The sequence below is a fragment of the Mirounga angustirostris genome, unplaced genomic scaffold (assembly GCF_029215605.1).
Source record: "Mirounga angustirostris isolate CCGP_5_RB_7025 unplaced genomic scaffold, mMirAng1.0.hap1 SCAF_2, whole genome shotgun sequence".
Taxonomy (NCBI): domain Eukaryota; kingdom Metazoa; phylum Chordata; class Mammalia; order Carnivora; family Phocidae; genus Mirounga; species Mirounga angustirostris.
The window spans coordinates 79920149-79935080 of NW_026991710.1; the positions used below are offsets into that span (position 1 = coordinate 79920149).

Genomic DNA, 14932 nt, shown 5'->3' on the forward strand with positions numbered 1-14932 from the left:
CTGTTCTCGACTGCCCAGACCTCTGTTTTTAAACCAGCCACAGCCAGGACAACCCCAACTGTCCCACTGTTGTCCCCGCTAAGATTAAGAGCCCTGCCAGAGACCACCTTCCTGCTCTGTGCCCAGCGGGCCCATAGGCTGCTTTGAAAACGGGCGTCCTCAGGTAGCTATCTCCCAGAGGCGCCGGCCTCATCGCCATACGTCCATTCCAGCTTCGTTTCAGGATGTCGGCTCTGCTTCCCCACCACCTTCCCGGGTCTGAGGCGGCCCAACGTCTCCTCCGGGAAATTCCCGCCTGTGCAGCTGGGTTGTCCTATAATGAACAAGGGCCCGTTTTCCGGTGTGGGCTGGCGGGGTCAGAGAGCCAGCCGGTGCAAGCCAGACAGTAGCACTCGGGACTCAATATCCCCGCGCTCTGCCTTCTCCGGGCCCACCCACCGCACCTCAGGCGGTCGCCATCAAGCTGCTCCGCAGCGGCTGCAGCTGGTCCACAAACACGCCCACCCGCACGCTCAGATTCACTTGCCTCGGGAGGCGGCGGCGGCGGCGGCGGGGGGGGGGGGGTTGCGGCACTGAGCATGCTCGGTGGAGAGGGCGGGGCCCTCCAGGGCCGCGAGTCGGGGCTGGCGCTCCTCAGGCCCGCTCGGCGTCTCCGCCGCCAGCCCGCTGGGAGCCGCGCCCGCCGCAGGCTGCGCCCGCCCGCCCCGCCCCGCCCCGCCCCGCCCCCCGCCGCTCGTCCCCGCCGCGGCCGCGCCGCCTGCAGCAGCAGCAGCAGCAGCAGCAGCAGCAGCTGCTCCTCCCCGGCGGCCGCCCCCCGCGGGTCCCTCCCTGGCTGCGGGAGAGACAGAGGTAGAGGGAGGACACAGCGCCGCGCCGCCCGCACCGGAGACCTTCGCCTCGCCCTGCAGGCTCCTCACCCTCTGGGAGAAACATGGGTAAGTCATCCTTCCTCCCCCGTCATCGCCTGACATTTTTCTCTTTCTCGGCGTGTTGCAGGGTGGGAAGCATTTCTCGCGCAAAGTTGCCGGATTTCTCAAAGCCACGGGTGTAATACAGCGGCTCTTCCTCCGGGGAGAGGCGGCGCACGCGGAACGCACGCCGGTCCCCGGGCTGGGAGGGTCCCGAGCGCGGGGTGGGGTCGGACCGCCGCCCGGCTCTCGGGCACCTCGCTGCCGCGCCTCCCCTCCTCCATTCTTCCTGCCCGAGCCGGTGCCCGGGCACCGCGGAGGCTGCCTCGCGGGCTAGCATCCTCTGCTCCATCCCCGTTTCTCCGGAGGCCACCCTCTTCCTTTCCCCGGCGTCTGCTGGTGTGGAGGCTCGGTCGGACCGCGAGGCAGAACACTTCGTGTAACTTCCGTGTCAGGGCGACCTTTCCCCATCTTGGGGACTGTTCATCCCGAGGCGGGGAAGCGCGAGCAAGTAGTTTGTCAGGGCGATTGTACAACCTGCATGGAAATTATTTTTGATGGGGGAGAACGGACAGCCTCATAGGTTGAAAGGATGACTTGTCAGAGGCCACGAGGAACGTGAGGAAGGATGGATAGAACCGCTAGCTGTTGAGTTAGTGTTGGGTGACTACAATGTGCAATATTCCTGTGCTCAACCCATTTTTTTGGTTCCTTCGCCTGTCTACTGTAGGAGGAAACGCACCCTGTAACGTGTTACCGAACTTACATGTTAGTTATTCTTTCCCAGCTTCCCCTGCCTAAATCTACATAATCTGATTTTAGTTCCTTTGTATGGATGGTTAATCTCAAGAAACTGTTTGGGGTGAGATATTTAAAAGCAAATGTATTTTCTAAAACTACATATGGTTTATCTTAATTTTTTTTTATAACGTATTGCTTAAGTTAATTACAAAAACGTCTGATGAGTTCTGTAATTAAAAGACGAATTTTTTTAATAGTAGCAATTTGGAATACCATACTTATACATGTAACAAGTTTGCTTCCACTCCTATCATAATTTCCTCTTTTTAAAATTTGCTCCATTGGCATCTGTCAACTCGGACTTTCCCACCCCTTCCGTGCAAGTTATTTTAAGCCTAAAATGAATGTGGTTCTTTCATCTGTCAATACAGTGCTCAACACGTCTAGAGTTCAGTCATGACAACTCAGGATCCTCAAGGAAGTATCTAAATCTAGAAATGGTGTCGATGGAGCTTACTGGAAAAGCAGATGCTCCAAGCTCTGTTTCAGACCTTTGGCCATATATTGGGAAGAGGCTGGTGTTGCAGGAGGAGGTGGTATGAATGAAAAATGAATCTATGGCCCTGAATTTTATTTTCAGTTCAGTTTTTTTTTCCCTTTTAATGTACTATTGGTATAATGAACAAATTTATATAAAATTTGATGACCCATATTTACCTAGCTTTTCTCTAGGAGTAGAATTTTAAATAAATATTAATTCAGATTACTGGACACGTTGTGAATTTTCCTTGAACATACAAAAATTTTCTCCTTAATTATAGGGCACAAGTTTGGCTTGTAAAATACATTTATCCATGTTTCAAGGTGAGCTAAAAAATCCATTTAAATAAAATTTTAACTTACATGTTGACTCAATCTTTTCAGTGGAAAAAAATTCAGTCCTGTTGCAATACTTATGAATAAAAATACTTAAATTTATTTAAAAATGATTGATCTTCAAAATCTTGAATGTTATTGCTTGATTTCAAACAATGGTCAGGTAGAAACCCATCTGTCATTTGAAGCTTTAATTAAAGAAGTCTCCTCATAGCACTCTGTACTTTGTTGGAGGCTTTTTAGAACTTACATAATCTGCCTTATAATGGAGTGGTTTATGTGTGTGTGTTGTGCACTTAGTCATGAGTTCCAGAAGATGTAAATTATGTTTTATTAATTTTTGTGTACCCCACAATGCTTTCCACATAGTAGATATTCAATAAATCTTTGTGAATTCACTGTTGAACTTAAAAACCTATCTATTATTTTCAATTTATGAACCTGAAAGTATGGGCTCTGAACATTCAGGTTGGTAGATACTATGGAGGTTGGAGGAGTTGGGAACAGAGAAGTCTAATTATACTATGAGTACTCTTTTTGCTTAAAAAAAAAGAAAGAAAGAAAGTTGGGTTGTCTCAGAGGTATGGTTTTGGGATAGCCTCCAGGCAGACCATTTCCTTCTGCACTGCTGTCTTCCTTGGTAATGTGGTTTAGTGTGTGATCACTAGGTACATGCAATAACATAAAATTGAAACCTTGGAAAGCAGTTTCATATTCTGAGCCAAGGAAATTATAACAATTAATATATACATAAGGGGTACCCTGAAGATGGTAGGGAAAAAAATCACTTTTTAAAATCTCTCCAAGAAATAAATAAGGTGATTTTAAAAATTATTCATGTGGCAGTGATTTTTCTCTGTAAGAAAGTGAAGAAAACTTCCTATATAGTCTTATGGGCCATGGTTATAATATATATTTTATTATAAATTCAATATACTTAGTATTTATTGAATATCAACCATGTACAACGTAGTGTGGGAGGACAGAGATGAATAAGACATTCATACTTCAAGTTGCATATAACCTTAATAGGAATGATATGATACATACACAGATAGCTATAACAGAGATAAAGTATAAGTGACATAAAAGACCTTTACATGTATTATAAATTCAGGGCATGGAGAGATGGTTTTAGAAGAATGATGTTACTTGAACCAAAGGTTGGTTAAGCTTCTGAAAGGTAGAAATGAATGGAGACTGTTAATCAGGATGGGGGTTGGCAGGAGAGAAATGGCACAAATGACGATATAGAGATAGAGAACACTCAAGGAGTTTCAGGATATGATTAAAAAGCCATGTTTGGCTGGAGCAAAAGGTAAATTAAAGTGGGTGACAGGAAAAAGTATAGGTAAAGACCAGATAATGGAGGACCTTAAATGCCAAGTTGAAGAAGTTTTTGGACTTTGACTTGTCTATTGAGGGACTATGAAACATTTTTATGTAGTTAAGTGATGGATCACATCTGTGGCTTCGGAAAATTTGATAATTGAGTGAAGGATGGGTTAGATGAGAAAATAGAGAACACTTCAGAGGGTGGTTGTTGAAGTTTGGATGAAAATATTTACCATCCTGAACTAGGCTGTGGCAATGGGAATAGAATGTTGCAAATAAAGAACAGGATTTACTTGCCAACCAATTGAATATAGTTGAGAAAGGAGACACATAGTATCGCCTGAGCAATAGAGAGAATCCGGAACTATTAATATATATTTAATCCATTGGAAGAGGAAACATGAATAGTCAATTTTGGACCTGATGAGTTGGACTGTTTAGTTTGCCATTTAGATTCTCTGCTCATTGATGACAGGGACTCTCATTAGGTTTTGAATACGTTTTTTTAAAAAAGATTTTATTTATTTATTTGACACACAGAGACAGAGCGAGAGAGGGAACACAAGCAGGGGGAGTGGGAAAGGGAGAAGCAGACTTCCCGCGGAGCAGGGAGCTCGATGCGGGGCTCCATCCCAGGACCCTGGGATCATGACCTGAGCTGAAGGCAGACGCTTAACGACTGAGCCACCCAGGCGCCCCTGAATACATTTTTAATATTAGTGTCTGGTACATAGTAGCCATGCAGTAAACATTTGTTGACTGACTGAAACTAGGTAAAAAATATTTAACAAACAGTTATTTTAACTTTTAAGAGAGGATTTGAATAGAGATCTGGAAATTATCCATAAATATCCTAAGATGATATTTCAAGTTAGGTTGGAGTCAGAGAGGCAACAGAGAGAAGAAAATTTGTCCAAGGTAAGAATGTTGAGGAGTGACCCATTGTTAGGGTAGAAGAATGGAATGATTTGACACTGAAAGAGAAGTTAGGTAGGAGTGAAAGACTGGAATTGGCATGTGACTAGTTGCATTAAAGACTGGATGGTCAATAAGGTCCATTGCTTCAGAACAGAGTGGTAAGGACTGAGAAAAGGATCTGCGTTGATGTGGTTTGATTAGGATATTACCCAGGATATTTTCTAAAAAGCAGCTTTAAAAAGTATAGTAGATATGGAGGCCAGTTCTAGAGGTTAACTGAGTAATGAGTAAGTGGAACTAAGAATTCACTGTGTATTCATGCTGTATCCCTTGACCTATTTAAAGATCTGTAAGTAAGCATAGGTTTCTTTAAACATTTTTAAAACGTTGCACTTCACAGGGAATGACACATGCTATTTTCTTGCCTGACAATAATTTGTAATCTCACCATAGTGCTTCACATTTCTTTGACATTCCATTTTTTATGTCATTATGTCTTAGTATAGTATACTTTTTATGTTTGCACTATCTGTCATACAGAGTGAGCTTAGAAATGGTTTTATAATTTTACATGGTATTTTACATAAAATATACTCTTTACTGATGAATGGTTTTATCACTTTTTATTTACTATTAGTCTTTGTGAATTTGGGATTTCTCTAGTTATATTTATGCCTCTTATACCCTTAATTCCTGGAGTTTTTTCTCTATAAATATATATTAGCTTTATAGAGAAATCTTTTTTTTTTCCTCTTGTATTTTTAAGTCCAGGAATGGTTTCACAGATAAATGTAAAAATAGTACTTTTACTTGTTTTTTTGTGAATTACAGTGATACAATTTTTTTGTAAAGTGATAATCACTAAAATTTATTATTTTAAAAGATCATAGATGACAGATTGACTAGTTCAACAATTTTTCTTATGTTGGCATTATATCTCTGTCCCATATACCTGTTTTTTTCCCATATGGGAAAAGAGTTAAATTCACTATCTTTGCAAGAGTCATATTCTGAAGTCTCTAGTACTACTATATGGAAAGTTATAATAACCCTAATTCATTTTTGAGAACTGTAGAGTTTTAACTTTCACAATGGAACGTTGGAGCTTCTAGGTGCCTTTGGGGGAAAATAATGTGGTTTCCCTCTTCAGAGATTCCAGGTCACCTGAATTTGAACTTGGCAATTCTGGCGTTATTGGTGGCACCAGCAGTGGCCATAAGAATTACCTAAATTTTTAATATTCAAACATCAGGAGGAATGGAGAGGGAAGATCCACTCCTTTGAGAACTTCATGTTAATTTTAGATTATCAAATGTGCAGGTAACACTTAATTTATACTTTCCTAGGCATTTAACTTGGCAAATAGTTCTTGTGGAGAGAAGAGCAATAATAAATAAAGATATCAGTAGGGTATGAAGTCTATTTTGGTTATAAAATTCTGTGATTCCTTGAAACTGAACTTTGAAATATACTCAATATTATTCTTAACTATGCTATAATCATCCTTATATAATTCATTTTTCTTTAGTGTTCAAAGGGTAACGTCTACTTGAGGTAGCACTTCAGGGTTTGAAACAACTTATTAGCTTTGTCTAACTAGATGGCCTGAAATACCATTACTCATACTAAGAATGCTGGATTCAAATTGCAGAGTAATGTTCTCTCAGTATGTTTATTTATAAAACTTTTGTTGCTAGAACCATTCTAGGAGTTAGAAGTGAGAATTAGGATAGTGATAAGTGGAAGTGGTTAAATTGAGCTGTAGCTTACAAACTCCAAAGTCCTTCTAACTTTTTGTACACAAAGTGAATTTTTTCCATATGAGCTCTATATCTGTCCTCTGCTCTAGTGGCTGTTTTTGCTTAATTTTGTCCATATTTATGACTTCAATAACTATCTATATGCTATTAGTCTCTACATATTATATATGTGTGTATGTATTATCACTATATATGCTTGCATATACTATGTATATAGTATGTATAGGCATATATATACTATGTTTATAGTATATGTAGGCATATATATTTAATAATATAGGTTACTACATATGTTATATATAATATGTAGGCACTATGTATAATGTATGGACTATAATATATGTAGGCACATATATAATATATGTATGGGCTATCTTTTTATCTAGGAGATTTTTAAAATATTTCTACATGCATAATTAATTCAAGTTCATTCAGTTCAAAACCAAATTCATTGTGCAATTTTTAATAATGATTAACTAGAGGTGTGATGGTTGATGTTTAACCAAAGGCCCTTCTCCAGAAAAGCCCTGGTTTGTGGTGGTGGTTGATATCCTGTGAATGTATAGTTGGGAAGAGATGAGCTGCAGCACAGCATTATATAGTAGATCCACTATATAGAGAAGTAACCTTATGAGCACAGATAATGGTAAAATGTAGTAAAATAATTAAGTAGTAATGAGTTTTGAGTATTAATACCTTTGTTTTAACATAACTTATTTAGGTTTATAAAATTTAATATTTAGTGATGACTGTTTTACTAGTTGCCTCATAAAATTCCTAAAAATTTAATAATCATGTCTCTTGGGCTGGTACAAGGGGGTTTTACTACACCAATGAATTAATAATTACTATTTATTATCATTTAATAAGAATTATTGATGTCAGTTATGTTAAGCTTTACATTTTTTCATATTTTTAAAGTTAATTTTAATCTTTTCAACAATTCTATGAAGTAGGTGACACTATCCCCATTTTACTGATTCAAAGAATTGAATAATTTACCCAGGGGGAGAGAACTAAGTCTCTCAAATCCTGTTTTGGAGTAGCGATTCTCAGACTCTAGCTTGCTTAAGAATCATGTAGCATTTGTTTAAAAAAAAAAAAAATTACTGGGCCCACCCTCAGAAATTTGATTCTGTAGGTGTTGGGTAGGCTGAGAATTTGCATTGTCAAGACATTGGCAGATGATGTTGCAGTTTCAGTAGCATCGCCATAGAGCATAGGTCTGCAGACTTTCTGCATAAAGGGCCAGATGGTAAGTACTTTAGGCTTTGCAGGCCAAGCGGCAAAATCAAAGATACTACATAGATAGAACTATATGATGAGAGAAAACAAATATCCACAAATATTTTGTTGACTAAATTCAAAATACAACACTAAGTGAACATAAGTTACTGCAATACAGATCTAATGAAAATATTATAATTCTGTTTTTCAGATAGCATTTCACTTAATTGGGATTCAGAGTTACCCTATCATCAGAATTGATCCAGATGTTCATTCGTTAATGCAGATCTGTAATGTGATTTAATGGATTTTGTCTTTGAAACATGTTTTCACACAGATAGGTACTGCTAAATACTGCTATCGGTCATGAGCTTATGATTTTATTAATGAGCATATTCATTTCTATGGAAGGAATTTATAAAATTCTTTTAGATTCTTCTTCTCTTGATATTTGCTATTTAGCATGCTACTACATTGCAGATTAACCACTTCCAAAGAAAGGTAGCAGCTCCTCAGTTGCTTAGTTAAGTGGATTTTGATGTATAGAAGTTTCTTTTGCATTTGAAATGAGGTCTGAAAAACACTGCTGTAACCTTAGGTTGAGCTTGCAAAATATAGCTGTTGCAAATTTGTATATGCATTAGATCTTATTTTAACATTTGACCACACAAGAAGTGTACATAACAGATTGATGGTTACTTGTGTTTCCAACAATGTTGTCAAAATGACTTAACATAGTTTCAGTGTCTCCTGTAAGCTCTATTTTGCCTTGATTTTCAGGTCAAATTCTAGGAAACATCAAATATGCAGCAAATCTAATTTTCAGAGGCATTCATTGTTTGATAATAGTGGTTAAAGGCATTTCTTTTTTTTTCCCCCCAGAAATTTCATCTCACCTTGAGCTAAAAAATCACAATAAAACTCTACCATTGATTGCTAAGTCATTAAACTGTTGTGTGATGAGGCAAGTCAGGGTATTCAACTTCTACTTCTTATCAAGGTACACAGAACTGATGATGTGTACTGTGATCTCACTTACATAAAGTTGAGAGAGTGAGAGTGAATAAAGTTGATACTACTGGTTCAATAATACATGATAGTTTAAAATATTTTCTTCATAAAATGCCTGCTGATGAATAATATAATGAAGAACCATAGGCTTTAAATACCTTACATTTCACAAACTTTGTAAGTTTGTTCAGCTAAGGCTTTTTCTATTCGTCACATTTTTATCACCATCAGTTGTAACACATCTTAGCAGATTCCGCTTCAGGTTGTACTGAATTAATTTATGTTCTCAACTTTGAAAATGATCTTGCCTATTGTTGTTCTATGCAGACTCTTCATAGAGGCTAATTCTTTAGTTGCTCGGCATCAGTTTTCCAAAAATAATATTAAACAGTATCACTGATGTTTGTCAACTCATCAAAAAACAAGGAAAATCTTTCAAAATCATTTGCCTTGTTTTTTTAGTTGAATATTGATATTGCTTCCAGTGTCCTTACCTCTTCAAGTAGCTATCATCATAGAAAGGCTATTCTCAAACACCCCCCGCCCCCTGAAATATTTCTTTAATTGTTATAGTCAAAACACAGTTCAGCTCATCATGAGTAAACAACTTTCCTTGCTTGGTTAGTAAGTGAGCCACTCAGAAACTTACTTTGTTTGTAGCTTCATTTTCATTTTTTATTTTTGTAAAGAAATTCGGCTGTGATGAGCTACTGTGTTTTATATTTTCTAATTTCTCTGACAATTACTTTCCTATGAATTGTGAATATGACGAGTGCTTAGTCTAGTAATAATAGGTGTAGTATTTTTCTAGCATAGCTGTTGTGTCATTGGATGATACATTGGCTTGCTATCTAATTCAATAACAAAATAATCCACACGCCACTTATAATGCCTTAAAAGCACGACAGTTGAAGTATATGGTTCCTGTTTTGACTTAATGATCACAACAAAGTGTTGTGATATGACAGTACACTTGGCACTTGAAACAATGGACAGCCATAACTGTGCCACTGTAATTTGTAGTCCATCAAACAGCAGTGTAAACTCTGCCATCATAATGTGAATACAGGTATAAACAATAAAGGAGTGAGTTGCGTTCCAGTGAAACTTTGTTAATGGACACTAAAGTTTGAATTTCATGTAATCTGTACATCATGAAATATTTCTCTTTTGATTTTATTCAACCATTTGCAAATGTAAAACTGTTTTACCCTTGGGCTATACAAAAACAGGAGATGGGCTGTAGTTTGCCTATTTCCACTATAGAGTAATGCTATACTACCCCACCTTCACCCAGTACTTTTAAAGCCTGTGAATTCCCTAGCTCGGTGAATGGTATCACCACCCATCCAGTCAATCATTCCTGAAATCAACTCATTCTATTTCTAATATCCATTGGATTCCCTAAATTCTAACAATTCTACCTCTTTGAATCAGCCTTCTCCTCTTCTCCCCACTGTAAACATGCCGGTTCAGTGTTTTATCACCCCTTCTTGAGGCCATTTCACTCTTCTGTAACAGATGTTCTTTCCCGCAGCATTTCCCCTCTTAACCAGTTTTTACATGCTGCTAGAGTACTCTATTTAAAAGGTGAATCTGATCATTTTGCTCCTCAAATATTTTTTTTAATAGCTTCCCAACACGTATAGCAGGGTTCCCAAACTCAAATGAAGAAATTATATGATTAAGGAGGGTTAAATGGTAATCTTTTGACACAGGTGCATTTTCCCCCCCCAACATATTAAATCGGAAGGAATATTTTTTTATTTCCATAGAGATGTATGCTTTCTCCCATTTTTCTTGAAAAATGTCTTTCGTTTTCTCACTTTTGGTAAAAAACAAAAGTGAGAAAAATATTTCTCTACTGTAATAAGAACAGCAATGGAAGCATGGTGAATAGCAACTAACACTGGGTCTCAATGTGTAGATACAACAGGAAATGGCAGGACTTTGGCAAACTGGAGGGTGTGTGCCTAACCTAAAAGAGGAGTTCCCTACTCAACTATAACCATTTTTGCCATGTAGGAATGTGGGCCCAGGGAAGCCAGATTTTGACACTTTTAAAGACACCAGAAATTAGATTTTTATCTAGATACGGTTGGCCCTTGAACAACATGGAAGTTAGTGGCATGTACCTCCCACAGAGTAAAAAATCCACATATAATGTTTGATTCTCCTGAAAACTTAACTACTAATAGCCTACTGTTGACTGGAAGCCTTACTGAGAACAGTCAATTAACATATATTTTGTGTGTTATATATATTATATATTGTATTCTTAAGATAATTTAGAGAAAATAAAATGTTATCAAGAAAATCATAAGGAAGAGAAAATACATTTACAGTGCTGTACTGTATTGAAAAAAATCCATGTGTAAGTGGACCTGTGTGGTTCAAATCTGTATTGTTCAAACTTAAGATTGTTCATGGTTTTTGGAATTGTAAGATCCAGGGCCTCAAACAATGACATCATGGCTCTGTCTCTTTCTGTCCAGGGTAGAGAACACTGGTCAGAACCTCAGGTCAGTGAGGTTTTCATTTCTCTGGACACCTCTCACTTCTTGGGACTCCTGTAATACATTCAATAATATAATTTTAGTCACTCAGTGTTCATATTTCTTGTTGGCATTCAGTAATACTTGTTTGTTCATGTCTAACAGACTTAGGTCAGTCTTCTTATTTAACAGTATTATCCTATGGTGACCATAGGCATATTTATAATAGGGCTTGCAAACCAGCAGCCAACGGGCCAAATATACTTTGCAGATGGATTTTGTTAGGGAAATTTTAGAAATTGGAATTAGTTGTCAACATTTAAATATCAGGAAATTTCTGATAGAAATCTATTTTGTGAAGTTTTCTTGAAAAATTAAAAATTTAGGATCCCTGAGACTGCCTTCCTATTGGTGACAGTTACTGATAATTGTTCTTAGGCAGGGTATGAGGTCTCCAGTTCCATACTTCCTATTATCTTAAATCCTACAAACTTCACTCAGTACTCTCTCTGGCTCTTGAAGGTATTTGTTTATTTTTATTTTCTCCTGTAGGTTTTTTTATTTAACTATAATTCACACACAATGTTACATTGGTTTCAGGTATACAACATAGTGATTCAGCTTCTTTATATGTTACGCTCTGCTCATCACAAGTGTAGCTACCATCTATCACCGTACAATGCTATTTACAATATCATTGTCTATATTCCCTATTCTGTGCTTTTCATTCCCATGATTTATTCCTCCCATAACTGGAAGCCTATGTCTCCCACTCCCCTTTACCCATTTTTTCCCATACCCCTTTCATCTGGCAACTATCATTTTGTTTTCTGTATTAATAGGTCTGAGTCTGCTTTTTGTTTATCTGGGGTTTTGGGGGGGTTTTTTTGGTTTTTTTTAGATTGCACATATGAGTGAAATCATACTGTATTTGTCTTTCTCAGTCTGATTTAATTCACTTAGCATAATACCCTCTAGGTCCATCCATGTGGTCGCAAATGGCAAGATGTCCTCTTTTTTTATGGCTGCATAATACTCGTGTGTGTGTGTGTGTCTGTGTGTGTACACACACCACATCTTCCTTATCCATTCATCTATCCATGGACACTTAGGTTGCTTCCATATCTTGACTATTGTAAATACTATAATAAACATAGAGGTGCGTCTGTCTTTTCAAAATAATGTTTTTGTGTTCGTTGGGTAAATACCCAGTAGTGGAATTATTGGATTTTATGGTATTTCTATTTTTAATTTTTTGAGGAACCTCCATACTGTTTTCCCACGGTGGCTGTTCCAATTTATATTCCCACCAGTATTGCACAAGGGTTCCTTTTTCTCTGCATCCTCGCCAACACTCGTTATTTCTTGTGATTTTTATTTTAGCCATTCTGACAGGTATAAGGTGATATTTCATTGTGGTTTTGATTTTCATTTCCCTGGTGGTTAGTAATTTTGAGCATCTTTTCACGTGTCTGTTGGCCATCTGTATGTCTTTGGAGAAATGTGTGTTTGTGTCTTCTTCCCAGTTTTTAAATGGATTATTTGTTTTTTGGTGTTGAGTTGTGTAAGTTCTTTATATATTTTGGATATTAAGCCCTTATCATATATATCATTTACAAGTATTTTCTACCATTCAGTAGGTTGTCTTTTTGTTTTGTTGATGGTTTCCTTCACTGTGTAAAAGCTTTTTATTTTGATGTAGTGCCAATAGTTTATTTTTGCTTTTGTTACCCTTGCCTTAGGTGACATATCTAGAAAAAATTGCTGTAGTTAATATCAGAGATATTACTCCTCATGCTCTTCTAGAACTTTCATGGTTTCAGGTCTCATATTTAGGTCTTTAATCAATTTTGAGTTTATTTTTGTGTATGGTGTTAGAAAGGTGCTCTAGTTGCATTCTTTTACATATAGCTGTTCAATTTTCCCAGCACTATTATTAAAAAGACTGTTTTTTCCTCATTGTATGTTCTTTCCTTTTTTGTCACACATATGATAATATATAACATATGATATTAACTGATCATATTATGGGTTTATTGCTGGGCTTTCTATTCTTTTCCATTGATCTATTTTTATTTATTTATTTTATTTTGTTATGTTATGTTAATCACTATACGTTACATCATTAGTTTTTGATTTAGTGTTCCATGATTCATTGTTTGCATATAACACCCAGTGCTCCATTCAGTACGTGCCCTCTTTAATACCCATCACCAGGCTAACCCGTCCCCCCACCCCCCTCCCCTCTGGAACCCTCAGTTTGTTTCTCAAAGTCCATAGTCTCTCATGGTTCGTCTCCTCCTCCGATTTCCCCCCCTTCATTTTTCCCTTCCTGCTATCTTTTTTTTTTTTTTTTTTAACATATAATGTATTGTTTCAGAGGTACAGGTCTGTGATTCAACAGTCTTAAACAATTCACAGCGCTCACCATAGCACATACCCTCCCCAGTGTCTGTCACCCAGCCAGCCCATCCCTCCCACCCCCCACCACTCCAGCAACCCTCAGTTTGTTCCTGAGATTAAGAATTCCTCATGTCAGTGAGATCATATGATACATGTCTTTCTCTGATTGACTTATTTTTATGGTAGTACAATACTGTTTTGGTTAGTGCAGCTTTGTAGTATATCTTGAAATCTGGAATCATGATACCTCCAGCTTTGTTCTTTATCAAGATTACTTTGGCTATTCAGAGTCTTTTGTTCCATACTAATTTTAGGATTATTTGTTCTAGTTCTATAAAAAATGCTGTTGGTATTTTGATAGGGATTGCATTGAATCTCTAGATTGTTTTGGGTAGTATGGATATTTTAACAGTATTAATTCTTCCATTCCATGAGCATGGATTATCTTTCCATTTGTTTGTGTCATCTTCAATTTCTTCTATCAGCGCTTTATAGTTTTCAGAGTATAGATCTTTCACTTGGTTAAGTTTATTCCTAAGTGTTTTGTTGTTTTTGGTGCAATTGTAAATGAAATTGTTTTCTTAATTTCTTTTTCTGCAACTTCCTTACTAGTGTATAGAAATGCTACCAGTTTCTGGGTATTAATTTTGTGTTTTGCAACTTATTCATTTATTCCGTTTATTTATTCTATTACTTTTATTTATTACTATTAATTTGTTACTTCTATTTATTCATTTATTACTTCTATTATTCATTTTTTAATTTATTCGTGTCATTTATTACTTTTATTACTTTTTTGGATCTTTAAGGTTTTTTACGTATAGTATATCATCTGTGATTACTGACAGTTTAATTTCTCCATTACCAAAATGCATGCTGTTTCTTTTTTTCTCGTCTGGTTTCTGTGGCTAGGACTTCCAGTACTATGTGGCAAGTATATATTGATCCTTGTCTTGTTCCTAACTTCAGAGGGAAAGCTCTCAGTTTTTTACCATTGGGTATGATGTTAACTGTAGGTTTTCATAAATGGCCTTTTTTTTTTTTTTTTTTAAAGTAGATGGAGCCCATTGTGGGGCTTGAACTCACAACTGTGAGATCAAGACCTGAGCTGAGATCAAGAGTCACTCAACCAGCTGAGCCACTCAGGTGCCCCCCTACATGGCTATATTATGTTAAATAATGCAAGTGGTTATGTTCTCTCTAACCCCACTTTGTTGAGAGTTTTTGTCATGAATGGATGTTGAATTTTGTCAAATGC

The 14932-nt window shown here is 37.5% G+C and overlaps 1 protein-coding gene across 5 annotated transcripts in view; it reads left to right on the plus strand.

Moving 5' to 3' along the window:
* Positions 1-740: 740 nt before the first annotated feature.
* RAP1GDS1 (Rap1 GTPase-GDP dissociation stimulator 1) overlaps positions 741-14932 on the plus strand; it is a 157441-nt gene continuing 143249 nt past the window's right edge. For 2 of the 5 annotated variants that reach the window (XM_045880717.3, XM_045880720.3), the window contains exon 1: positions 743-935. In XM_045880717.3, the coding sequence (XP_045736673.1) occupies positions 932-935 (4 nt within the window). In that variant the 5' untranslated portion in view covers positions 743-931. Of the gene's footprint in view, positions 936-14932 lie in introns of all 5 variants that reach the window. The other 3 variants (XR_008506558.2, XM_045880716.3, XM_045880719.3) reach the window with 3 other exon arrangements.